The sequence below is a fragment of the Microtus oregoni genome, unplaced genomic scaffold (assembly GCF_018167655.1).
Source record: "Microtus oregoni isolate MIOR12 unplaced genomic scaffold, Mior012 000072F_ref0000427, whole genome shotgun sequence".
NCBI classification, from domain to species: Eukaryota; Metazoa; Chordata; class Mammalia; order Rodentia; family Cricetidae; genus Microtus; species Microtus oregoni.
The window spans coordinates 4,689,561-4,715,941 of record NW_024543979.1 but is presented as its reverse complement, the minus strand read 5'-3'; the positions used below and the strand labels follow the sequence as shown (position 1 = coordinate 4,715,941).

At 44.1% G+C, this 26,381-nt stretch overlaps 1 protein-coding gene across 1 annotated transcript in view; it reads left to right on the top strand.

The window, feature by feature from the left end:
- Nucleotides 1–17,758, top strand: part of Sparcl1 (SPARC like 1) — a 30,250-nt gene extending 12,492 nt beyond the window's left edge. The window contains exons 2-11 of the mRNA XM_041642067.1: nucleotides 1,660–1,724; nucleotides 4,429–4,557; nucleotides 4,935–5,900; nucleotides 7,722–7,791; nucleotides 8,468–8,586; nucleotides 9,559–9,679; nucleotides 10,906–11,042; nucleotides 12,756–12,904; nucleotides 13,449–13,597; nucleotides 17,193–17,758. Coding sequence (XP_041498001.1) covers nucleotides 1,671–1,724; nucleotides 4,429–4,557; nucleotides 4,935–5,900; nucleotides 7,722–7,791; nucleotides 8,468–8,586; nucleotides 9,559–9,679; nucleotides 10,906–11,042; nucleotides 12,756–12,904; nucleotides 13,449–13,597; nucleotides 17,193–17,221 — 1,923 coding nt within the window. The 5' untranslated portion in view covers nucleotides 1,660–1,670 and the 3' untranslated portion in view covers nucleotides 17,222–17,758. The remainder of the gene's footprint in view (nucleotides 1–1,659; nucleotides 1,725–4,428; nucleotides 4,558–4,934; nucleotides 5,901–7,721; nucleotides 7,792–8,467; nucleotides 8,587–9,558; nucleotides 9,680–10,905; nucleotides 11,043–12,755; nucleotides 12,905–13,448; nucleotides 13,598–17,192) is intronic.
- The last annotated feature ends 8,623 nt before the right edge of the window (nucleotides 17,759–26,381 follow it).

Sequence of the window (26,381 nt, the reverse complement as noted above, 5' to 3'; positions counted from 1 at the left end):
AGCTGAAGTCGCCCATTTGGCAAGAGCTATCCTGTTCCTAACAGAAGAAAAAGGCTTCTTCTCCTTCTTTTCCACCACCCTGCATCTTCAGGGTTGCTGGGTTTATGACAGTAAACACTGGTGTGAAGGAAGGAAAGAGCTGGAGAGCCTAAGGGACAAAAAGATTCCAAATCTGTGAGTTGTTAGCGACCAGAGTTGTTAGGCCATTTTCTGCCTTGGAGCGTTTCAGGAAATAGAAAGGTTCTCCGTTGTCACAGGTGTTAGGAATCCCTGATGGCTAGATGCTCTCCTTTGAGTCTCCTGGGAAAACTCCTCCAGCCCTGTCTTGTAGATAAAGTAGTGAATGACCTGGCCAAGGTCTCTGGGCAGTGGGGAGACAGTTCCGGTCTAAAGCTCAGATTCCACTTCCCGGCCAACCCTTCCTTCCAAACGTTCTGCAATGAGCCAGCTTGTAGATTTGGAGAAGAGCTCCCATCATCTCATGTCAGTACACAAGGTATAATTCCACACATGCAAAATTGTGTCCCTGTCTGCATCTCTCGTGTCTAGAGCCTCATCTGCTCTTCCTGAAAACAAAGTCTGCATTTGTAGAAACAGCACACTAAATCTGACTGTCTCAGAATAACTGATTTTTTTCATGTAACCCGGAATAAATGGTACTCATCGTCCTGAGCGAGGACGTCATGGTTTTTGTTTCGGAGCACTTTGCAAGAGTCAGCAAATCGAGCCTCCGCCGTCTTCAGCGTGGCGGTTGTTCTCACAGCATCTCATTTCCTACCGTAGGCCTCACTTCTCTACACAAACCCGTGCATCTCAGTGATAGCCTACAGACCGTGAAATCGTTCCCATCACCGTGCAACAAACACAGTTACCCTGACGAGGCAGCAGGATCAGCCACTTATCCCAAGACAGAGAACACACTAGAACTGTCTCCTGCTTTTTAATATGGGACAAGCAAATATTCATCAGTGGTTCACTAGTGTGTCCTCTTGGGTCATTTCCACATCACATTAAACATAAAATTTGAAAGTAAAGAAAAAGGAAAATTCATTTCCCAATGACTCTTAACCATTAGCATTCACTGAGAAAATAAAGTATTTTTGGATACCATCAGTCATAGATATATCTAACGTATTTCCCCTAAATTTACTATCTATTTAGTTTTTTTTATTTTTGCTCTTAGTTCCATATATGAAACGCTTATTTCTTTTTAATTGTTATCCTTGGGGAATTTCACATATGAGTACTTCATTTACATCCTTTCCACCCCTTCCTCTTCCTCTCCAGTTTCCCGTTCCCCTAGGAAAATATTTATGTTTGATACAATAGTCAAAATATGTTTTAGAGAAAAGACCATCTGGGGGTTGTGAAATGTGTAGGGTTACCTCTGGTTTCGTGATAGAACATTACATTGAGCAGAGCTGGAGGTCCCTGGCAGCTTGTGTCTTTTCTTGTCGTAAGTGGAAATATATGAAGTATCAGGCTTTATAGGAACAAGGCGAGGTAAGAACTGAAATAGGTTTCCATTCAGATGTGGGAGACTTGTAAAATGACAGTCACTTCCAGAGTGGACAATAGCCAGCTAGCATTTGTAAAACCATCTGGTAGTCGTCCCAAAGGAAGCCCCCACGAATCTGACACTGTCTCTTTGATTCACAGGTCCAGACAACATGACTCCTGTGCTTTTCTTCCTGTACATCTTGGGGACTGCAGCTGCGATCCCGGTAAACATCCTTCACTTCTGTGTTATAGCTTTCCCTCCTGGCTCTGCATTTGGACAAAACTTTTCTTGACTTGAGGTGCTGATCCATCTCAGGCCCCAGCTGAGCCTAAAAAGACCCAGTCCCAAGCAAAGACACCCCCACCAAAACGATCCTTCTAGGATGGCTTTGGATTCTTTGTAATTCCAATTACATTTCCATGAAGTAAATTCATAAGTAAAAGGAAAAAAAATCAAGATAACATACTTTAAAAACATTTTCCCAAGCAATAAGGTAAAATAGTTATGCAGCTGAAAATGTTGACTATCATCTTATTAGACAGAGTCTACCCAAAGAGTGGTGAGGGAGAATAAATTGTAGATCTGTGAAAAAACAAAGAATTTAACATGTATTGCGTAGCCATTCTCCTCCATTATTCTCTTCAGGATCAAAGGCATGCTGTCTGATTTCTGAGACTGAGACTCTCTCCTGATACTCTGCAATAATAAAAACAGGATTCAGTGTAGTAGAATCGTATATGCTATGGTAAACGATGGCTGCTACCTCAGCTCTAGGTTGTCCAAGACAGTATGCTCCAAGTAGGCGTGACTAGGGTGTCTTCTACTTCATGGTCAGGTACACTCTCCCCAGCACCATCTACAAGTAATAAAAACCACTATATGCAAAAAGTCACGTCAGCGGTTTTGGCACTATTGATTGGAAGCTTTCCTTTTAAAGCCTGGTGATCATTTCTGATATCATCTTTCATTAAACCACCTGCGCCATCTGTTTTTCTTCATCCAAGGGAAGAACCAACCTCCTTTAGACAACATTGTGCCCTCTACCTTAGACTAAGATTCTATTCTTTCTTTTAGATGAATGGGAGCTGCTTCCAGACAGCAAAAGCAAACTCCATGTCTCCCTGATCAAGCAGTTCATAGAAAGAAAGGGTTTATGACGAACACTAACAATGATGCTCTAAATTAGCTCACGGGAGCAGTCCAGTTGACGTTACACACTGTACTCTGAAGTTAGAAAAGTGGGATGAAGTAGCATAGAATTCCCACAAAACCATTGCTTTTTCCTGAAAATACGCTTTCCCTTCGGAATGGCCATACTTTCAACTTTATAAACAGACACCCAGAGTCTTTGAGCCAAACGTTTGAAGATGCTCCCACATATAGACACAAGCCAGATGTTTCCTTTCCGGGGTGATTTATCATAAGCACACCCAGCCAGACGCTGAAAAGCTAACTGTCTTCTCAAAAGACTGGCCAGTGTAAAATGCTGCAGTATTTTCCAACCCTGGTTGAATTCTTCAGCAACTAATAGTTTCTGTGTGGTCGAGAGATTCCAAGCAGATTCTCAAGAGGGCAGGAGAAATAAACATAGAGGGTGAAATATATTTCAATTACTAGAAAGAAAATGAGTTGCCACACTAGTGTGTGCTCCGTGGAGGTAGGAGGAGCAAGAAGGTACAGGAGAGAGGCAGGGAAGGTGGAGCAGGCATCCAGCAACAGGCCCAACCTCCCTCTCCATTGCCGCTCCATGACGCCCTGGGGAAGAAGAGACTTGCCAAAGCAGGCTCCACTTCTCCTTCTCCTCTTTGCTTCAGCTTCTTCCAAATCATTTTCAGTGTCAATCCTCTTAGTTGAGAAGGAGGTGAGATGCGAAATAGCAAGCAGATCGTAACAGATCCTGTAGCCACCTCTCCTTCTTTACCAGCACTGTCAGCACTAACGGGCCTGCTGGTGGCTGAGAAGACACTGACTGTAGAGCCTGGGCTCTATACTTAGGTCCCCTGCATACCCACAGGATCTCCATAAAGGCAAAATTCTGCTTCCGACACTGACAGTTCAAGTGTTTTCATCACGGAACATTACTGTCAGGAAGACTAGTTTTCACGTGGGAGCTCTGAAATTTACAAAATAGTTTATGTCCATCCACTCAGTCTTTGTGTTTCTGCTCGCTTTGCCGGAGGAGGTGGAAGGAGAGAAGACAACAACTTGTCCAGTAAAGATCAACGAGCAATCAAGGCTTGAAGCGAGACCTCCCTCCAACTCTAGTTACCCAACTTCTGTTCTGTGCATCACTGCCCAGCTCTTGGTTGATGTCTCTCATCTTGTACGAAACCATGGCTCTTGCTGAAGTTAGACTCCCCAGTGGCTGCTCCCTACCAGGCTCCATGCCCTGTCTCACACAATCTTTTAATTGGTTCTAAATTAAATAGCTTGTTCAGTCAAAGGTGTCCTGATGGCTTTTAGTAAAAGCCAATGGGACCAAGAAAATAAATATTTAGCAAAAATCTTATAATCTTTTCTGTTAATTTTCTGTGAGAACTTAAAAGCAGCCAAGGTGCTGTTCGGTGCTATATCCTGGGGTTAATTTTGTTTTCTCCACTTTATGTCAAATAACACTTTCCAAAATCATAAAATATGTATGTTTCTGTCAAGATTAAAAATCCCAAGTCAAGAATAATCATTACTGAAATATCTTCTGTTTTATTTTCAGCCAGTCTTTGCATATATAGCCGTTCATAAATTTGACTATAATTCTTCAATGTAACAATAGATTGCAGGCATTTTCTGGTGGCGTAGGCAATTCTAGAGACCACCATTCATTCATGTCACCAGCAAAGACTCCAGCAGCGGTGATACTGACAAAAATAACTCATTTATTTTAAGCTGGCATCTGTCTGTGAGTGGCACAAAGTCTTTGTCTTTTTCAGACAAATGCAAGGTTTCTCTCTGGTCATGTCAACCCAACAACCGCAGCATTGGTGACACCTGACAATGCGGCAGCCCCCAGTGCTGGGGTTGAAGCTGCAGCAGACATAGAAAACCATGCCAACGATAAGGTAAAAGTCATCACCATACTACTGTCATCTCCTTAATTCTCCAGAGAATTTCATATAAAAGCATGCTTAAAGTTTAATATATTCATGTCTCAGTTTAATTTTATAAGTACAATAATTACATGAACTATCTCTAAACACTGAAAGTTATAGGGATTAATGAGTGTACTTACTCCCTGTAGTCAAGTGCTATATAAAATATTTCATTTTACAAAATTTAAATTCAGGATAAACCTGTGCTTTAGAAGGTGAAGAACGGCATAAATATGTTTAGATGATAATGCATGGAGAAAGAAGGGAGACAACTTAATATTAACCTGGTAACGGTAAATATGAATACCATGTCATTTGTTTTAAGAATAAACTTTTGTTCTTTTAAGGCTGAACAGCCTTCAGCACTGAAGTCAGAAGAGGAGAACCATGAACAGTCAACAGAACAGGACAAAGCCTACAGCCTTGAGGAGGATCTCAAGGATGAGGAGGACGGGGAGGGCGATTTAAGCGTGAATTTGGACTATTCACCGACAGAAGGAGTGATCGATGCACAAGATGGTACGAGTGAGCCTCCTCAACAGGAGAAGCTCCCAGAGAGCACCGATTTCCCTGAGGTTGCGTCTACTTCCTCTGTGGATTCCAACCCACAGGCAAATGTCACAAAGGGGGAGGGAAGCCAAGAGCAATCTGAAGGGGACGCGAACCAGCAACTGAACAAGAACAACCAGCATAACCAAGACTTAATGGACGAAGAAAGTCCAGAACAAGATCCAGGTGCTCCCGAAGAAGAAGAGGAAGAAGAGGAGGAGGAACCAGGAGACGTTGGTGCTCCTGGTGATAACCAGGAAAGGGAAAAAGAACCTCCCGAGGAGCAGCCTATCAGCAAGCAGGAGGGGAACAGTGACCAATCTGATGGTCCCTTAGAAGAGTCCAGTCAACCAACTCAATTAAGCAAGACGGAGAGGAATGGGTTTGAGCAAGGAAACCAAGAGCAAGAAGGTAACTCCAATGCAGAAGGGGAGGACAAGACGGCAAGCAGTGCGAAGCACATTCAGCATACAGAGTGGCAGGGCCAAGAAGGAAAAGCTGTCCTCGAAGCTACTGGTAGCCAAAAGGATGAGGATGGAAAGACAGTTTCCGCAGAACCTACCGACGGCGTTGCCATCCTGGCCAGTTATGATGGCAGCAAGGATGACACTAAGCATGGTACAAGCGACGACTATTTCATTCCAAGCCAGGAGCTCCTGGAGGCTGGGAAAGCGGATCCCCTTTCCTATTACCTCAAACGTGCTGAGCAAGCAACGGATGAGAATGAGAAAGTAGACAAAAGTGAGGCTGGAGACAACCCAAGGGTGAGACTGTTTACCATGATGCTTATCCAATCCATTAGCCAGGAAATAGCCACCACCGCTCTGTACGCTCTCACGCCCTGCTGTGTGTGCTTCACACAGAACATTCCTAAGATACAGGCCAGGCTGAGCATCCCCCCTGTGAAGTGATGGACCAAAAACACTGCGACATGTGCAAATACATAATGAGATATCTTGAAAATAGAATCCATATTTAAGCACGAAATTTGTTTTACAAACACTCCCTACGTGTTTCTAGCTTAAGCATAATGTCATACAATATTTTGGATGGGACTGTATTTTAACTGTAACCTGTCACATGAGCCCATGTGTTAAGTCCCTGCTGTTGGTGCCACGTCAGTGCTCAGACAGTAGCTGGATTTCAGAGAATTTCATATTTTCAAGTGTTCAGATTATGAATGCTCACCTTGTGCAATTATGTATTTGTCTGTCTGTTCATCACCAAACTGAGAGCATGCTCTGTTTGAGCCCCTCTTGGAAGCAGACCTTTGATTTGAGTGACAGGTATTTGAGAAGTACAAGAAACAATGAAAGAGAAATGTGAATATTACGTAGGAAAGGAAAAGAAGCTTTAAAAATTAATTAAATTTGTTTTTTAAAAACTCCATTTGGGAGTAAGCAGCTGGGACATTTATTTTGTCTGGGATTTGTTATAGGTAATAAATCCCGAACACATCCAGTTTGCCCTTTGAATCAGCCAAGTAGATTTCTATGGCTTAGGGGGCTTAGAAATGCAGACAGTCGAGTTGAAAATCCCTGCAGCTAGCTGGAAAATTCTGACAGACCTCAATAAGGGAGCCATAGGCAGCTGCAATTCTGCTGTCTTCAAAACTGGGGTCACATTGGTCCTGCTGAACCACTGTGTCCGTCAAAATGCCTTCAGCATAAGCAGAACCGGCACCGTTTGTTGAATTAACCATAAAAGTTAAAGTACTACTTTATAAAGCAAACACATGCCCTATGAAAATATGGAAATTGCAGCAGGGAAAAAGAGGAAATTCTGTTTTCATTTGGCTGCTTAATCACTTGGGCCTTCCAGGCAAATTCCCAGCACACTGCCTGCCGCTCCCCACCCCAGGAGGAATTGATCCCATCTGCCTCCCCCAGAAGGAACTGACCCCATTTGGGGTGGCAGGCAATATCAAATCCCAAAGTCTTTCCTGCCATTTAAGGTAGAAACTTTCTTACACCTCAAACCTGCTAAGAAAGTGTTATCAACACATCCACAGAGGTCACTGATGGACTTCCATCCTCGTGACAGAATCCCAAGACAATGTTATGGGGACAGTGCTTTGGACCCAACTCCAAAGCAGTGATCTTCCTCACATGGAATGATTCTTGCTCTCCAAGGGTTACTGTCTCCCTCTGCAACTTTAGGGGTTTTCCTACTGAGAGCAGAGCATGTGCAGCTCAGTGACTGACTGTACGCACAGCTCAGTGACTGACTGTACGCACAGCTCAGTGACAATAGTACACACAGCTCAGTGACTGTGTGCACAGCTCTGTGACTGTGTGCACAGCTCAGTGACTGTATGCTCAGCTCAGTGACTGTGTGCACAGCTCTGTGACTGTGTGCACAGCTCAGTGACTGTGTGCTCAGCTCAGTGACTGTGTGCACAGCTCAGTGACTGTATGCACAGCTCAGTGACTGTATGCTCAGCTCAGTGACTGTGTGCACAGCTCAGTGACTGTATGCACAGTGCAGTGATGACTGTATGCACAGCTCTGTGACTGTATGCATAGTAAGACAGAGGCAAATCACTGATCTCTTGATTACACTAAAATTCTGTTTTGTTTTGAAAGGCCAAGAAAGCAGAGAGCTCGCCAAATGTTGAACCTTCAGATGAGAGCAACTCGAGGGGGCACAGTGCTGGTGAGTGGATGCTTCGCAAGTTGCAACAGGTCCAGGGAGGGATGGAGCCTGTCATTTGGGTTAGCATCTCCTTTTCCAATCTGATCCAGAAATCCATGTCCCCAATCTCCCCCAAGGAAATATTCTATTAAGTGTTGGTATTTCTTGAATGTGTTTGATAAACTGTGGGTTAATGGGCTTACAAACTAAAAGTTCTGTTGCGCTTTTACACAAAGCTATCTTTATCCTCCCGCAGCCCCAACATCACTTTCAGTTCTGAGAAAGACTGATTCTGTCGCTTGCTCTTAAATCTACCCTGCTCCAACCACAAACATCTTTAATTTCAACAAAGTTAAATTCTCCTGGCTTAACTTCTGGCCTCTTTGCACACTGTTCTTCATGCACTTCAGATTCTGACTGTCTTAGGCGGGGCCAAGGAGAGCCATTGTCCTCTTCTAGCTCCGATACAGCCTGCCGCAAGGAGACATCCGAAGCCCCGTGCACACGTCTGAGGGCAGAGTCCGTCCACACATTAGCATCGGTTCATGTGCTTTCCAGTGTCTTCCTCCTGCCTTCGCGTTCTCAGGATCTGGGTTTTCTCTCTAATGAGTGAAAGAGAAGCTATGCAACTGGATGACTTTGTGTTTAATATACAACTTCTCTGTGTTTACACTTCCTTTCCACTCTTTCCTGTTAGATTCCTGCGTGAACTTCCAGTGTAAAAGGGGACACACTTGCGAAGCAGATCAGCAGGGGAAACCCCACTGTGTTTGCCAAGACCCAGAAACCTGCCCCCCTGCAAAAATCCTCGACCAAGTAAGTATTCTGCACAAATTCCTCAAGATAGAAATAGTTTGTAATTTAATCTATTTTTAAGTAGGTGCACAGTTTATCTAATATGTGAAGTAATATTGAGTGGGAACAGATACCAGAGAAATCAAAGTATTTTGATTATGTCATGAAAAAGATTAATAGCAGGGCTGAAGAGATAGCCCAGCAGGTTTCTGTGCAGGCCTAAGGATGGGAGTTCAGATCCAGCACCCACATAAATGCTAGGTGGGAGTGGCAGTGTCCTTGTAACTCCAGAATTCTCAGAAGGCCGAGGTGGGGATGCTGGAGCAAGCTGACTAGCAAGACTAGTGGTACAGATGATCTCTGGGTTCAACTGAGACATATTAGCTCAGCAATAAGATGGGGAGAGATCAGCAAAGACCCCTGACATCAGCCCAAGCCTCCCACACACATGCACCCATAATGGGTGCACACACAGAAACACAGACTGTAGTAAGAACACTACACCCATAGCACATAAAATATTTAAAATTTAAAAGATAGTGAGCAGGCAAACTTTCAAATTCATTCTGTCCTGGGGACAGTCAAAATTACAGTCTATGGAGATCTATATGGAGTTAAATTATCATCATGGGTTTACCTTGGTACCAAATCAGAAAATTGTTTTTTTTTGTTTGTTTGTTTTGTTTTGGGTTGGGTCGGGTTTTTTGTTTTATCAAGACAGGGTTTTTCTGTGTAGCTTTGGTGCCTGTCCTGCAACTCACTCTGTAGACCAGGCTGGCCTCGAACTCACAGAGATCCGCCTGCCTCTGCCTCCCGAGTGCTGGGATTAAAGGCGTGCACCACCACCGCCAGGTCAAAAATTGGTATTTTAGTAGACTCTGTCTGAACACATTACTGGCACAACACAACTACCAGAGAGACGCTCCGTGAGTTCCGGGGATGTGTTCTCCAGTGAGTACTGCGCTCCTCACTTCTCTGTGTTCCCTCGCCTAGGTTTGCGGCACCGACAACCAGACCTATGCCAGCTCCTGCCATCTGTTTGCTACCAAGTGCCAGCTGGAAGGGACCAAGAAGGGGCACCAACTACAGCTGGACTACTTTGGAGCCTGCAAATGTAAGACACTGACCACTGCTAGGAGCATCATTTCTGGGTGGGCTTAGGGTCATTTTTGTGCCTCTCTGAATTTTATATATTATACAAACAAAAAGGTTTATATAGTTTTGAAGCCAGACTGAAACAAAGCCAGCTCAGGAATGCCCAGACCTTATCCACAGGAGATTCTGACTCCATGGGGCTGTGTTGGAACCATAGTTTTACTTTGCTTTTTGTTTTTTAAGAAACCTAAACAATTACAGGTCTCCCCACTGAGTTCAGAGGCACCATTGTAATATAGACACGAAAGACAGGGGTTTTATGAATTACACTTACCTTCCTTCCAATTTCACTTAAGTCTTTGCCAAGAATTGTATTGCAGAAGATTCTTCCAGAAGGTGTAACGCCATCTTCCTGCCCCAGAATTTTTCAGTTGTGTTGGGCTCCCCTTGCAGATAAGTAGTTCCACACTTGTACAGACCCCACTCACACTATACGTGTGTGTGTGTGTGTGTGTGTGTGTGTGTGTGTGTGGTATTATTGTTTGACTTGCTCTGTCCACTGATGTGGACAAAAGTCACCCATGTGCATTCTGGGCAGAAGCCCGTGAAAGCTGCTATGTCACTGTGTTCTCTTCGTTTGTCCCCACACTCAGAAGCTTTGTGCTGAAGCGGTAACCACAGTGTTGAGGCCCAGGGAGACAGTGATGAGCTGAGCCCTTTTGGCAGTTGGTGTCTGATGTGGGACCACCTGGAGACTAGCATGGGGTTCTCCAAGTGCAGATTTGTCTTGTGGTTTGCTGCTGCAGAGGGAGCTCTGCTCAGCCTTTTCCTCTACAGCTAATCAGCAACCCACTTGCCCTCCATTTCCAAATTCCTGGTCCTTGGATTTAGCGCTAGTTCTCAGCTCTTTACTGCATTTCAGAATTATTCTGGCATCTCTTAAGACATCCCGACGCCCAGAACCCACCGCAAGATTATCAAGACTTTCTTTCCATAGAATTGTTCTCTGCTAGTCATAGTAGTGTGAGTGCATCATCTTGGCACTTGCAAGAGCAAGGCAGAAGAATCCCAAAAAATATCCAAGAACTTTTGCCATTTTATCGGTATGTTGTGAAGACGTACTAGGAGATTCTACCATGCTTCCGGGGGTAAAGCCCACCATAAGGAGGAAGGAGATGTTGAGCTTCCTATGACGAAGACTTGTCCTTTGAAATATGGTCATATCATGTTCTCTGCTCCTCCCAGCTATTCCTGCTTGTACGGACTTTGAAGTGGCTCAGTTTCCCCTGCGGATGAGAGACTGGCTCAAAAATATCCTGATGCAGCTCTACGAACCGAATCCCAAACATGACGGTTATCTAAATGAAAAGCAGAGAAGCAAAGTAAGTTCCACACTCTGCTAGCTCTGCGTCTGTCTGCCGGACCCAAGAGGTGAGGTGTGGTGAGATCACACTGGCTTGCACAGCAGCAGAGTCTGCCCCCACCCTTCTGCATCTGGTTAGCCTGCATGCATCAACATTCTGCAGTGGTCACCATCCGTGCCACAACTTCCGTAATACAGCCAAACCACCCACCTTTTACTCATGGGGCAGCAGCCTGGAAAGTGATCCTTGGGCTGCATCTACAGAGAGCTATAATCAAGCAAAGTTAACTAATGCAGCATTTATGTCATCAGCTTTCCATGCTTGTAACAAATACCTCAGACAACACAACTTAAAGAAGAAAGTTCTCTTGGTTCACAAGTTTTAGAAGTTCTAGCTGTGACTGATGTTGACTGTGTTGCTTTGGGCCTGGGTTGAGGTAGTAAATTGTATCAGGGAGTATTCACTTCATAGTGGGCCAAGGAACAAAGCAAAAAAGAAGAGGTGCTGGGCTCTCCACATCTCCTTTGAGGGCATGCTCCTATATGACCAGGAAACTTCCAACTAGGCCCTACTTCTGAATGTTTCCACCACTTCCCATGAGTGTCATGGGCTGGGAATCAAGCCTCTAACTCATGGGCCTTTGGGAGACATTCTATCTGTGATAAAGCAGGCTCAAAGTGTTTAAATCTAATATTTTCACCCTCATAGACCAGGCACAGATTCTTCTATAAGGGAAATTAATTGCTCATAAAAGCAGCAACATGTTAAGGTTTAAAATTGCAGAACATTAATTCCAGAAGTTTCAAGAGAAGATTCTTTCATCAGGTAGTTAGTAAATGTATCCCAGGTGCCAAAATTGACCCATATTCTAGAAATACCATGATGGACACATCAAACTTCCACCTAAAAGTGTTATAGATTCAAGGCCAGGAGACAGATTACTACAAAAGTAAGTTCATGTGTGTGAACTGTCTGGCAATAAACTGAACGTTTATTGTACCCGTCCAGCAGGTCCAGTTATTCCAGGGTCTGAAGGGGTGCTAACCTGAAAGAACATGGGCGAGAGAGAGGAACGAGGCCAAGCAAAATTCTCTTGTCAAAGCCTCCGTTTATTAGCGTAGTGGCAGCAGTTTATATAGCCCCTGGATGAGGAACCTGGGTTGGGGTGGGGGGCTTTGCCGGGGCAGCAAAGGTCACTAGTCAGCACACCTGGTAAGCGGAAACATTCTTATTGTGGCTCTGCTTAACAAACAGCTCTCAAGGTAGTTGGGATGTGGGGGCTCTCTGCAAACATCCTTAGGACAATGGTCCCTGCTAACAAGATAGTTAGGATGTGAGGCAGGTTCCATCAGCAAACAGCTCTCAAGGTAGTGGGACTTTCTGCAAACATCCTTAGGACAATGGCCCTGCTATCATCTTTGGGAAAATAGCTCCTGACAGTTTATTTTACGGAGTCATTTTAAAACAAAAAAAGAAAGAGGAAGGATGGGAGGGAGGGAGAGAGAGAGGGAGGGGGAGAGAAGGGAAAGGAAAAGAAAGGAAAGGAGGGGAAGGGAAGGGAATGGAGAGGAGGCTGCTGTGTTAATAAGAATCCATTTTATCTGGGTCAGGCTTCGCACCCTTGACAGGTTTTCCTCTGTCATATAGTTACCCTTCAAGTAAGAAGTAACAAGTGACAATTCTGAGACACTTTCCTGGTACTCTGACAACCTTCTGCCTTCTTAATCTCAGGTCAAGAAAATTTATCTGGATGAAAAGAGGCTCCTGGCTGGAGACCATCCCATCGAGCTTCTCTTGAGGGACTTTAAGAAAAACTACCACATGTATGTGTATCCTGTGCACTGGCAGTTTAATGAGCTGGACCAGCATCCTACAGACAGGTAGAATCCTTCACCTCCCACCCCAGGACACTCCAGACACCATGGGGAATGTTTCCAGCTTCATTTTCAAACACTAAATACAAACCACTGTGGTTAGGAATCTAATTAAAAATCACTTAGAAAATAATGGCAGACAGAACCAGCACAGCTTCTGAATTGCCATACTGAGTTTCCTTATTAAGTCTCTGGGTTGCCCACAGAGATGCCTTCTATTCTCATTCTGGAACTAAATCCACAAGGTAATCTCATTGGCTCAACTTGGGTCAAGTACCACCTCTGGGACAATTCCAAGCTTGCCGGTGAGTGAGAGCCAGCTCTCACAAGCCCGACTTCCAGGTGCTCATATAGACTGGGGTTGGATGATGCACAATTCCCAGCAAAGAGGCGAGTCTCAGGCACCACGACTTGTTCTTGCCCGCAGCTTTCCACTGTGTATGACTGAGTCACTTGGCATACACAGTGACCTTGTAGAAGGAAATGCCCTTGGTGTTCAAGACTCCCGGGCAAGTCAGGCAGTTAATGGGTTGTCATTGTCCTCTTACAGAATCCTGACGCATTCTGAACTTGCTCCTCTGCGAGCTTCCCTGGTGCCCATGGAGCACTGCATAACACGCTTCTTTGAGGAGTGTGACCCCAACAAGGACAAGCACATCACCTTGAAGGAATGGGGCCACTGCTTTGGGATTAAAGAAGGTAAATTCATTGTCAAGAACAATGTCTACTTCCTCAGATAAATGCTGAGTCTTGTGGCTTAATAGCTAGATCCTACTGTAGGTGTGTGTGTGTGTGTGTGTGTGTGTGTTCGCACACACAGGCCTTTAATTGCGAAACTCAGGAGGCACAAACAGCTATATCTCTGTGCATTCTAGGCCGCCAGCCTGTTCTACACAGTGAGTACAGGGACAGCCAGGACTATATAGAAAAACATTGTCTCAAAACAACAATAATAACAATGTAAACAAAGCCTAAGTAACAATACTGAGGTTGTCTTCTGACTGGCCTCCATGCACACATATGCATGTACACACACACACACACACACACACACACACACATACATCAGATGCTTTATGGATATGTCTAAAAATACATACAGATGAGCATACAGTCAAGCAACAAGAAAAGACAGACAGTCCAAGGTCAGACTTCCCCCCAGAGGTTGTATGTGTGACTTCCATCTTAAAATTCTTCTTCATGTCCATGTACAATGGGCTGGAATTAGCAAGATCCAAGTGTGTTGGGACTGAGTCCTTTCACGCTCTGCAGAAGACCGACCCTGGTGCTCTCAACCGGCCTCTGTGAATAAAGCTGATGATGAGCCCATTTCTCTGAGCAGCTCCTCTCCTGCGTGAGCTGCTACACAACATAGCAAATCACCCCTGAATTAGCGGTCTAACATCTCAGTTTGCCAGGGTTGGGAGTCTGGGAATCACTTTCCCCTGTGGTTCTGGCTTAGGGTCATGTGACCAACCTGGTAGCTGGTGCAGAGGTTACTGCAGGACCTGCTTCTAGTCACCTGACTATTTGTAAAAATCCCACCAGATGGTGCCACCTACCCTTAGTAACCTGAGGCTGAAGTCCACATCCTTCTGACATGTTCTGGTGGTCTCACAGGACAACACTGCTTTCATGTGGGGAACACGGGCCAAGGGAGATCATGGGAAACCATTTTGGAAACTGTACTCTATTAGTACTGACAAAAAATGAATAAGCTATTAGACCCAGACTGGTATAAAAACAATCAATTTCCTTTCTAATATCTATTCTCCAAGCAGAGTATTTATACAAGTTCAAATATATCCCTCAAGTGGTTAAACCTGCCTTTTCAGCTTCCTGCTGAAAAGACAGAGCATCCCCAAGTGCAGCTGAAGCCCACTGTTAACAACGTGAGGAGCTCAGCTGGGCCAGATCATTTTCCTTTGTTTTCTTACGGGACTTGGGACTTTAAAGACCTGATATAAAAAAAGGCAAATTTGAATTAAAGTCATTCATTTACTTAAGGAAAAAGAGTTTTTCTTCTCTGTTTCCTTTACAAATGTGTGGGGGTTCTCCTAGAGTCCGCCTGCCCAGGCTCTGCACTGGGAGGAGTAAGAAAGGTCAGAGCCCAGTGACTCCAAAGCCACTAATGGCCCTGTTTGTCACTGTGGTCTGGCTGGCGTTACACTGTTTTGAAGCTGGGAAAGAATTATCACATACTAAGCCAATAAGGCAGTCATTAAATGTTCCCTTAGAATAAGCAAACAAGTTATCACTTTGGGAAAACGTGGGGCAAGGCAAAGAAAGAATGCCATGTCTTTATAAATGCACTTTCTTCCCTGTGAACACTAGTAAGAGCACAGGAGGAGACAGACTTGACCAGCATTTCCCAGAATTTCAACTGCTTGTGATCTAAACCAGCTATGCTTAAAGGGCACAGGCCCACCATTACCAGCTGCGGGCGCGCCTCTTGCCCTCGGTCAGTCTCCTCTTTGGCAGAAATAAAGAAGCTCAGAAAAGTGGTGGAAGGGTCCTCGTGATGCTGACACCATGTGCCTCAGTCAGGGTTTCAGTTAATATGATCAACACCACGACCAAAAGCAACTTGGGGAAAAAAAGGTCTATTTCATCTTACAACTCTCCGGCCATGGTCATCACTGAGGGGACTCGGGGCAGGGGCCTGGGGGCAGGAGCTGATGCAGAGGCCATGGGGGGAGTGCTGCTTACTGGCTTGCTCCCATGATTTTCTCAGCCTGCTTTCTTATAGAACCCAGGACTACCTGGCCAGGGGTAGGGGTCCGCCACTCACAGTGAGCCGGGTCCCCACAGGCTTGTCTACAGGCTAATCTGATGGGAGCATTTTCTCAGCTGAGGTTCCTTCTCAGCTGGCTCCACCCTGTGTCAGGCTGACAAAAGCCCAACCAATACACCAACTATTATATCTATTCACATCACTCTTAGAAAAAAAAAAATCTTTCCAAGTGAAACTGGTGGGGTATGTCAGCCCACACAGGGTCTCCTGAGCCCTTTAAAGACTTTACTCCAGGGGTGTTGGGGTGTGATCAACAGAGAGTCCTGTGGTCACGGGGCAGAGCGAGTTAAGAACGTCTGAGGATGCTGTGGTAAATCCAAGAGCAGATAAGACCTGACTCAGAAGTGGTTGTGGGGAAATAAGTAATGCGGTCAAGACACCTTAAAATAGAAGCATACTCTCATGGGGCAGGTTTGGGGCATAAGTGGGCAATGCCTGGTAACAGCAAAAGAAAGTTAACAGGCCCAGAGCGAGGGAGCAGACAGCTGAGGGAATCCAGAGAAAGCCTACAGTGTCCCCGTTCCGCCTTGGGCCAGGCAAAGTAGCTCAAGGCACTTTTCCTCTGAGGCAGGAAACACGACAGGAGCAGATTACTTGGACACACTGAATTGTTAACACTGACAAAACAAATACGATTCCTACCTCAAGATATGAGTCATAATTGCAAAAGAGTGTGGAAGAGAGTTCTGGGAATAATTCAGTAGCAGAATTCTTACCTCAAATATGCATGGGCCTGAGCTTATCCCCACCAAGAGAAAAAGAGAGATCTGGGCATAAGGGAATTAATCAATGCTAAGGAAGAGAATTATTATGCCAACAAAATTGTATTAAGTTATGGGGCAAAGGTCTATGATTGAACACCAAGGCATCACACATGTAGATAACACGTACTGAAGAAGGGGTTCAGAAAGAAGAATGAAGAAGGGGTTCAAAAGGAAGGAGTGAAGGAAAGTCCATGTCAAAGAATGTGCTACTAAGGGAGGGGACTATGCAGACTGCAAGGCAGACCAAAGGCAGAAGACAGTCACGGGTCCATTGATGTAGAGACAGGGTGTCCAGGCAGTCCTGGAAAGGTTACCTGATCCAGAGCAGTCTTGTGGCCAGCAGAGGAGGCTGTGTCATCTGCCATCCAAACCTGATCTGCGGCCACTTATGCCGAGACGCCTACCCTTTCTATGGCACCTTAGTGTCCCTCCTACACAGCGCTTCTTGGCCTGCTCCTCCCATTGCCTGCCCTTGGTGGTTCTCAGCGGTACAAAGAATTCCAGAAGCATTGCCTAGGCATCCACGTGATAGCTGTCCGCCCCAGGGACTCTTTGATTCTGGAAGCCTAGAGACAGCTTCAAACGTTCAAACTCTGTGAGAACCACTACCCTGTTGTCTGTGGATGGTTTCGCACATCCACAACTCTCGCCTGCCTTTCTCTTCCCAGGCGACTTTCTAAGAGTGCATCTATTTATTCATTTACTTATCCATTCATTTACTTGTTTATTTTTACAGAAGACATAGATGAAAACCTCCTGTTTTGAATGAAGATTTGAACTACTCGTAACTTCCCATCAGCCTCTTCTTCTGCTTTAACCACCTCTGAATCCATGCAGCCCTGACACTATAGATTCATAGTTAGCAAAATATTTGTTTGCATGTAAGAGAATACAATGATAGTAACTGCTTGATGGTGATATGCACATGTGCCGGGCTTTAACATTACCTTAGGAAATATGACTTTAACATTAAGTAGGGTCAATGTCTACAGAGGACTGCACTGCCTGGGAACAGTTTAACTCACAGTAATGTCTACTTTTATAATTGGCAATTATAAAACATGAAAATGTGTTTGTATTGTCCATATACCTTATGCATGTTAAGGACGCGGGAATTTGCTCTTTTGTGGTTAACATGCCTCATGTTCAGTATCTTAATGTCTAATAAAGAATCTGTAAGCCCTCAAATGTCTGCACAAGTTGATTTCCAGTTATTTATTTAAACAATTAAAAGTAAAGACCAACCCAGGGCTTCTGTTAAACAATGCTTGCTTCCTGCTCGAAATAAAAAGCACATTTAAAGACAAGACTGAGATGTTTTCCATAGCAAACAAATTGCTACAAACTAATCATGAGTATCCTTTGTCCTAATGTAAGTTCCAGTGGGGGGTGTTGAATTCAACTGCTTTTTAGCCGAGTGGGCGGGTGACTCTACGTGGCTGTAGCCAGCCACTTCCCACTTCTGTGCAGTAGCACTTGTGGGTGGCAGAGAAGGAGGCAAATGATGAGCCGTGGGGGCCATCAGACAGCAGCACTCCTATGGCCTGACTGTGTCTTAGAAAAATCTTTGGGCTTTTCTGCAACACTAAAAACTGGGGCACAAAAGTATAAACGACACCACACTGTTTTCCAGCGTCTAAAGGGAGGCACCAAAAGTTTCTGGAAGCCATTGTGTTCCACTTTATAATATTTGAAAGAAACAGGTTATGTAGTTTTCTACTGAAATAGAAGCTATCAATACAATTATCTTTGTTTTTGTTTTTATGAGGTCAATAAAGCTCTTGCTCCTTAACTAAAACCACATTAAACCATATCCATTCTAGATAATTAAGTGCAATTTGACCAACCAAAATCTAATTGTTTATTTTCATTAAATAGGAAGTTAATTTTAGAAATTATTCTAAACTTCAGAATATGTTTATATATACCAAAATGTCCTAATTAGAAACCAATTTTTAGAAGCTAAATTTTAGAAACCACATTTTATAATTATACTAGCAGGTGTCAATTAGACCTGCATTTTATTTTACTCTGAGGCAACTTTGTAAAAAAATACTTTAAAATAAGGAAAACTGGTTTTAATATTAAGGATGCCATCTAAACATTTACTAAAAATTATTGAAAATAATTTTCATTTCGAAATGAAAATCCTAAGAATGGAGATGTTCAAATCTTACCCTGGGTCTAAGGATCCCAGGAGACAGATCACAGAAGTACTTTCACGTTCTTAGTGGTCAGTTCCTAATGACGAGTTGGTTGCCTTAGAGAATCGCTCTGGTTCCACCAAGGCCATGAAGCTGTCTTCTCAGAATCAGTCTTTAAGCAGATCTCGATAATTGTGATCATCTAGAAACCGGAGTCCAGGTCTGAAGCCAACTGCTCAGTTTAGCCTTGAGTGTGTGAGTCATATTGCCCGTGATCATGCAGGCATTAGCACCACAGCTTAAATACCAGCCAGGTGGAGGGATGTCAGGCCACACCGCTTCCCGGATCTGCAGCTCTGAGGACCATTGGAAGTACAGGTAATTAAAGCAATATAATTTATACTGCTCAAAGTAAGTGGGACAGTCTTGGGTTGGGAAGTTCAATGATTTTTACTATGTCCACTTATCAAAATAAGAAAGAATTTTTAGAGTGTGAATCTAGAAAATTCACAAAGGAAAAATATGAAACAGAAAAGATGAAAAGAAATTTGTGTTCAGGCAAAGTGATATAAACTCAGCCAGCACCGAGTTTCAGTATACTGCAGTAGCTGACAGATGGAATCTGCCCCAAATGCTGGGGATACATGCTGCCAGAGACCATAGGACAATGACGTAGTTTAAAACGCAAGCGTGACCTCTCTAGTCTGAAGGTTTGCCCACCGGGCAGAGCAGATCGTGCTGAGTTGCTTTACTGAATTATTCACATTGTACTTATTCTAATCAGCCCATTCGGCCTTGCAAAGTTTCCTCACAGAGCTTCCTTTCTAAAGAACTGTAATTATCAAGGATAGCATCCAGGGCGCGTGGGCTGCTCAGTCTCCTGCAGGCAGGAGCTTTATTCTGTAAAAGCATTCTCTCCATTTAACCGATCACTTCCCCACTGTAACATTAAAAACAAGAGATCTATGCACAGAGATGGCAATCGCGAGTCACTTCAAAGGCAGAATGGCTGAGGTGTAGGAAGGGGGGGTCTGAGAGGTAATATAACAAGCCAGAGAATGACTGGTATAAAGGTACTTGAAGCTTTTAAAAGTTTTTCAAGCTTTAAAAAAGAATGTGAATCTGGAGGCAAGATTTAGCCTGACTACTGACAGCATGTCCACCCAAACTGTCTGTTCACCGTGGAAACAGGACGTCCCTCACTTCAGACTCTCCCTTCAGAATGAAGGTTTTCCTCCTGGCCGCCCTGCTGAGCGCCGCCACTGCTCAGCCCATCCCTGTGAGTACTTCCTCAGCTGCTCCTTCAATCAGCACTGAGGCTTCATATTTCTGGGCTAGGAAGCATCCCACATCTTCACAGAAGAGGAAAGAGGAGTCTGTGAGTGCAACGAGATCAGGAACCTTCCTGGGTGTAAGGGTCTGCTTTTGGAGACCTTAGCTAGATGCTGACCTTGGGCAAGGAACGAACTCATGTTTTCCCTGTCAGCTGAGTTTGAACAACCCCAGAGTGTATAAATGATTAAAAGTGGTTCCAAAACACATATCGTCCCACTTGCAATAAAAAGCACTTAGTAAACTCGGCAATATAAACCAAGTACTCTACAGGGACCCAGATGGAAATTTAGTAGTTGGATTGAGCCCCACATCATCCAGGGTTCTCTTAAAAGGCGCCTCTCAAAGATGCCCAACACCAAGACTGCAGCCTGAAAGACTTGGTTTTACAGAGAGGAAGATTTAAGACTACCCACACTGGTTAGAACCTAACTGCTTAGAAGCTAATATTAAAAACTTACGTCTGAAATACACAGTGCAGGAGTGCGGCAGCTCATGAAAATATTATCCATGGATGTCTTTACTGTATCATTTTGGAAAACAAGATTTTAGTAACAACCTATGCCTGTGTGCAGCACGCCTGGATAGCCAGCCTGTTTGTTACATTAGGGTCACAGTCGATTCTTGCAACATTAACAAGAATTGTTGGTGTAGTGTGTTCTTGGTAGTGCTAAGGCCCAAACCCAGGGCGTTCCACACCAAGGCAAATGCTCTTCCATCTAGGTACATTCCTAGCCCAGACAAGCATTACTGTCTGAAGTTCCAAACAAGACGCACGGCTTGTCTCTGTAGGAGCACTATGCCGATGGGACTGTGGCAGTGTATATATTTCGCTGGTTTTAGTATGTGCTTTCTTCACCTGTTAGTGTCTCTGGAAATGAGCATGTGTTTCGGTCACAGTGTGATGATGCACCGCGTCCATTGCTCTGCAGGTGACGAGTGAAATAATGACATGTTTTCTGACAGCATCTTAGAACACACAGAACACAGTGATACCACACCGCCAGCCGCTTGACGTTTTCTTATGCACGGACTAAAACCACGCTCCCCACACCTGTCATAGACCGTGCCCAGCACCGGAGAAGCATCCATGCACATTGGTCAACAAGGGGGCTTTCAAAGGAATGGGAGACCATTCAAAGACTTGACGCTCGAACTCCCTTCCTTTGAACGTCTCCATCCTGAAAACCAATCTAGAGCAGCAATGACGCTAACTAAACCATTGCGGGCCATGCAGTGGATGACCCAGGAAAGGAAATGAAACTAAACCATTGCGGGCCATGCAGCGGATGACCCAGGAAAGGAAATGAAAACATGTTTTGGATGTAACTTTAAAGCTGAAAAGTGCTTGGCATTCTAAATCACTGGACAAGATTAATTCAGCATTTCCCTGTTAAATATGTAATGTATTTCAGAGGTGACAGGCATGATGCTCGCAGGCTTTTTTGCTGTTCTCATATAAAATAAAATGTCTTCATGGATAAGATATGGTTGCCAGCCACTTTACCTTGTTGTTTTTCTTGTTTCCAAGCTTGGCCAATCTGGAGGAAGCTCCAGTGAACAGGTAAGCTTGACTTTCCAAACGGATGCTCATCATTTAAAAGCTGTGGTTTGCGGTCAGAGCCATTCACACTGCGTTTCCTTTCACAGAGATTCAACTTTCTCCCACCACAAATCCCGCCCTTCTTTCCTCAGTTTCCCTTCCCCCAGGCTCCTCCTCTGGTAAGCAAGGTGTGGGAAGTCTCAAGAGTATCATTTGGGATGGTGGCTATCAAACATTCCGGACCCAGACATAGGACACGTTAAAAGAAAAGCTGTCGGCTGTTCAGTCTTCTTCCCCCAGCACGGCTTGTAGCAGGAGTCCCATGGTCCACGGCGCCTAGTCCACAGGCACTTGTGCTGACGGCGCTGACCACGAAGGGGGCTTTGTGAACAGCAGCCTCTGTGACAGCATTCTTGGTTGTTACTAAATCACGTTGTTGCTCGATTTTCTTAAAAAGAAAAGTTTCCTCGGGTTTCTATAACAGAACCTTGGACACCATGTTTAATTAATCAAAATAATTATAACTCTTAAAAGGAAAATAGTATATCAAATCCAGAGTTCCCGAAGGACAGTAGCCTTATTTACTGGCACCCTGGGCCCAGAGGCCTAAGACTCTCAGCACACACAGAAGGCTAAAACGGTGCTGTGTGAATAAAGAACAGAAAACAGCAGAGGAAAACGGACCTGGCCTGGTTCACTCACAGTTCACCTTTTTTCTTCTTTTTATAGAATCCAGTTCCGTTTCCCTTCCCTCTTAATCCGAATCAGGTAAATATTTAAAACTTCCTTTAAGAAGATCACGTTGTTGCTCACTTTTCTTGAAAAGTTTCCTCGGGTTTCTATAACTTTTTCTCAAAAGTCAAAGCAAAACATTACTTTGACCTTCTTGCTGACACCCTCAGTGTCTCTGAATAGTTGGGACTTTATAATCGTCTCAGTGAGGGCTGGAGAAATACTAAGTGCATGACGGGTCCTTTTGATACATGCTCCCAGACACAAAGGCAACACTGGTGGGCTGTCAGTCAAACACCCCCCAAAGACAGGTCCTGAGCAACAAAAAGAAATCCTTAGTCTGTGATGTGGAAGCTCCCTCGGCCAGCAGAGGGCGCCTGGGTTCAGAAAAGAGCAGAGTGGTCTCTGGTAGAGAAATTGGTGGGGTTGCAAGAACCTTCAACAGAACCTTAGACACCGTGTTTAATTAATCAAAATAATTATAGCTCCTAAAAGAAAAATAGTATATCAAATCCAGAGTTCCCGAAGGACAGTAGCCTTATTTACTGGCACCCTGGGCCCAGAGGCCTAAGACTCTCAGCACACACAGAAGGCTAAAACGGTGCTGCATGAATGAAGAACAGAAAACAGCAGAGGAAAACAAGCCTGGCTTGGTTCACTCACAGTTCACCTTTTTTTTTTCCTTCTTGTAGATTCCAATCCCGATTCCCTTCCCTTTTGATCCAAATCAGGTAAATATATTTAAAATTTCCTTTAAGAAGATATCTACTTGACTAATTAAAACTTGTTTTGTTTGATTTAAAGAATGGGATGTACAATCCCACATATCCCTGAAGGCTGAAGTGCCTAAGCCAAGCTGTGACCACATGGAGGGAACAGGGGGCCAGCAGCACTAACTGGAGAACAGCCTGAGGAGGCAGAAGCACTGGCTGTCTGAGCCTCTGGAGGGGATGGGGCAGGGAGGGTTCGAACGCTCTTCTCACTTGGAGGCTGCTGCACTTACACTTACAGGGATGTGACCTTACTGAACGTAGCATATCCTAGCGCTCTAGTTAAGGGTAAGGTTAGAACAGTACAAAAGGTGTGTTGGTTTACCTTGTATTTTTAACAAGGTTTTCCTCAAGTAGTGATAGTTATTTGTAAGATGATATATTCAGCTATGAACCAAAAAGAAAAAAATCTGTGTCTTTATTACACTATGGTTATTCAATCTTTAAACACTATTGAACTTGTGAGGAAAAGCTATTGGCTATAACTCAGTCTTTAAACACTATTGAACTTGTGAGAAATAACCACTGGCTGTAACTCAGTCTTTAAACACTATTGAACTTGTGAGAAATAACCACTGGCTGTAACTCAGTCTTTAAACACTATTGAACTTGTGAGGAATAGCCATTGGCTGTAATCCAATCTTTAAACACTATTGAACTTGTGAGGAATAGCCATTGGCTGTAATCCAATCTTTAAACACTATTGAACTTGTGAGGAATAGCCATTGGCTATTTTTCATGGAACTTCTCCTAAGTATAATGCAATGCACCCGCATGAGAGATCCTGCCCTCCCTACCATGCTGAGTCCACAAAGCAAACTGTAGAGTGCTCATTCCCAGAGATGGTTTGGAAAAGGGTACAGGAGGGTTTGTAAACTCTCAGAGGTGAGGATTTAATGATGGAATTTTAGAAATGCTAAGGGCTTTAAAAGCATGTTTCCATTTACCAGGCTAACTTGAAGTTGTAACTCAAAGTTGAAATGCTAAATTATAATTCTTGGATTATTTTGTTTCTTCTATTCAAGGTTCTGACACCTAGTCAACTTATAACGGTAAGTATATTTTGCTCTGTTGATCTATCGGGAATCTAAGAATGTAGCCCTTAATACCAAACAAAATGAGCTATTCATTCTGAAAGCCACTGGGCTCACTCAGTTCATCCGATACAAGGTAAGGACGCCTGTTTAACCCAAATACAGCCAGGCACATGGAAGAACTCTTTCCTTCGGTTCAATTCACTGCACTATAAAGTGACAAGACCACACCTTCTATGACTGACACATTTGATGAGCGAGGATGCAGGAGAGAGGGACAAAATAGAGCGTTTTAGGAGATTAGATTCCATTACTAACGAGTTGCCACAAACACATACCACGTGGAACATTCCCACATCTAAACCCCTGAAGAGGGCTGTTTGTTTTTGAAGCAGTGTCTCTCTACATGGCCTGGAACTCACCATGTAGACCAGGCTGGCCTCACATTCACAGCAATCCACCTGCCTCTGCCTCTGCCTCTGCCTCCGCAGTGCTGGTATAAAGGTGTATACCACCATGTCAGGTCCAAAAGATGTTTTTTAATCAACTGCACATGACTCATCTGATAAACAAACTGTTTATTGGTTAGTAAGTACCATAGATCAGAGCATGTCAGAGGAATGCTTTGAATAGAATCACAAAAGAAAAAACTACAAAGTTCCATTTCTCTATCTAAAAGACACACGTTTCTGAAATAGGAGCACATTTCACAATGAAGAAAATGCATGCTACTCTTTTAGAAGCTGTTAATAAAACATTTTCATAGTTAATAGTGTCTTAGAAACAGACATGCAAGGCGGATCTCTGTGAGTTCGAGGCCAGCCTGGTCTACAGAGCTAGTTCCAGGACAGGCTCCAAAGCCACAGAGAAACCCTGTCTCGAAAAACCAAAAAAAAGAAACAGACATGCAGTATTCTTTTAAGGGTCAGAAAGCTGGGCCAGAATAGTTTGTATGAGAGATAAAATAGAAACTGGTTCAAGTCATCCTGAAGATCACTTAAACATACCGGGAAGCCTAAAGCCAATTTCAGTTCAGGCAACTGGTACTCTTCCCACAGCACCCTGTTTAAACATCACAGCCCATTCCCAGAGAGCAAATCTATAAACGCCAAACACACTTGCGAAGTGTGCTTCATGGAGCCTTCAGGGTGATTACCGGTGATTATGAACTCAGCAGGGCTCCTTCCCAGGCAAGCCTGGCCACAGAAGCACCGAGCAGTCAGGGATGGGAAACGGGTCTTGATCTCACTTGCAGAGCTGGACCAGTTTTGTGGATTAGTTGTCCTCCAGCACGGAAAATACGGACCCTGCCAGACTTCTGGGGTATCCTCTCCTCAGAGAATCTGATTCGTTCAAATTACCAGAGGCCTTCTTAAAACATCTAACCAATCTTACAGAACTGCCTTACCTAGCCAATGACAGTGTCTACTCAGAACCCCCCCCACACACACACACACACTTTTCCTCTCTCACTTTCCCTTCTCCCCCTTTCTTGCCCTCTTCCAACACTCACTACCCAGAGTGCTGTTCATGCATAAGAACCACTGAAGCTGGCCAGTGTCCACTCAGTTGGCTTCACTATTCCTACAGGCTCTGGGGCAGGAGCCTTAAAGAGGGGTTCACCACTTCCACCAAGTCAGTTTTTTTTTTTTTTTTTTTTTTTTTTTTTTTTTTTGGTTTTTCGAGACAGGGTTTCTCTGTGGTTTTGGAGCCTGTCCTGGAACTAGCTCTTGTAGACCAGGCTGGTCTCGAACTCACAGAGATCCGCCTGCCTCTGCCTCCCGAGTGCTGGGATTAAAGGCGTGCGCCACCACCGCCCGGCCCCAAGTCAGTTTCTTATGCTCTGGGACAGGAGCCTTAAAGAGGGATTCACCACTTCCACCAAGTCAGTTTCTTGAACAAGCTGCTGAGTTTTAAGCAGCCCATTTCCAGCGAAACAGCTGTGCAAGCAAACCCTCAAGACAAAGCACACATTCATAGCTGTACCAAAGGAGATCATTCAACAGACGCTCATATCCACGACAAAACCATCACTTGCTTCTTTGACTTTCTAACTTTGAAATACAGTAGATAGTTAGAAGGTGGAGAGAAGTACCTATGTAAATTGAATAAATTTAAATATCTTCATTTGAAAATCTTAAATAAAATATCATTTTCAAGGAAGCATTTATGTACAAAACACTTTACCTAATGCGTGGACGACGGCAAATAGAAACCAGAGGGCAAACCCACTGACGGTTCTCTCCTTTGCTTCTTTGCAGCTAATCACTTCGATTTTGAACCAACTGCAGGTAAATCTGTTTTTTATAAACCACAAACTCACTAGGGAACTGATGCTGGTATTTAATTCTTTTCTTTCCTTATTTTCAG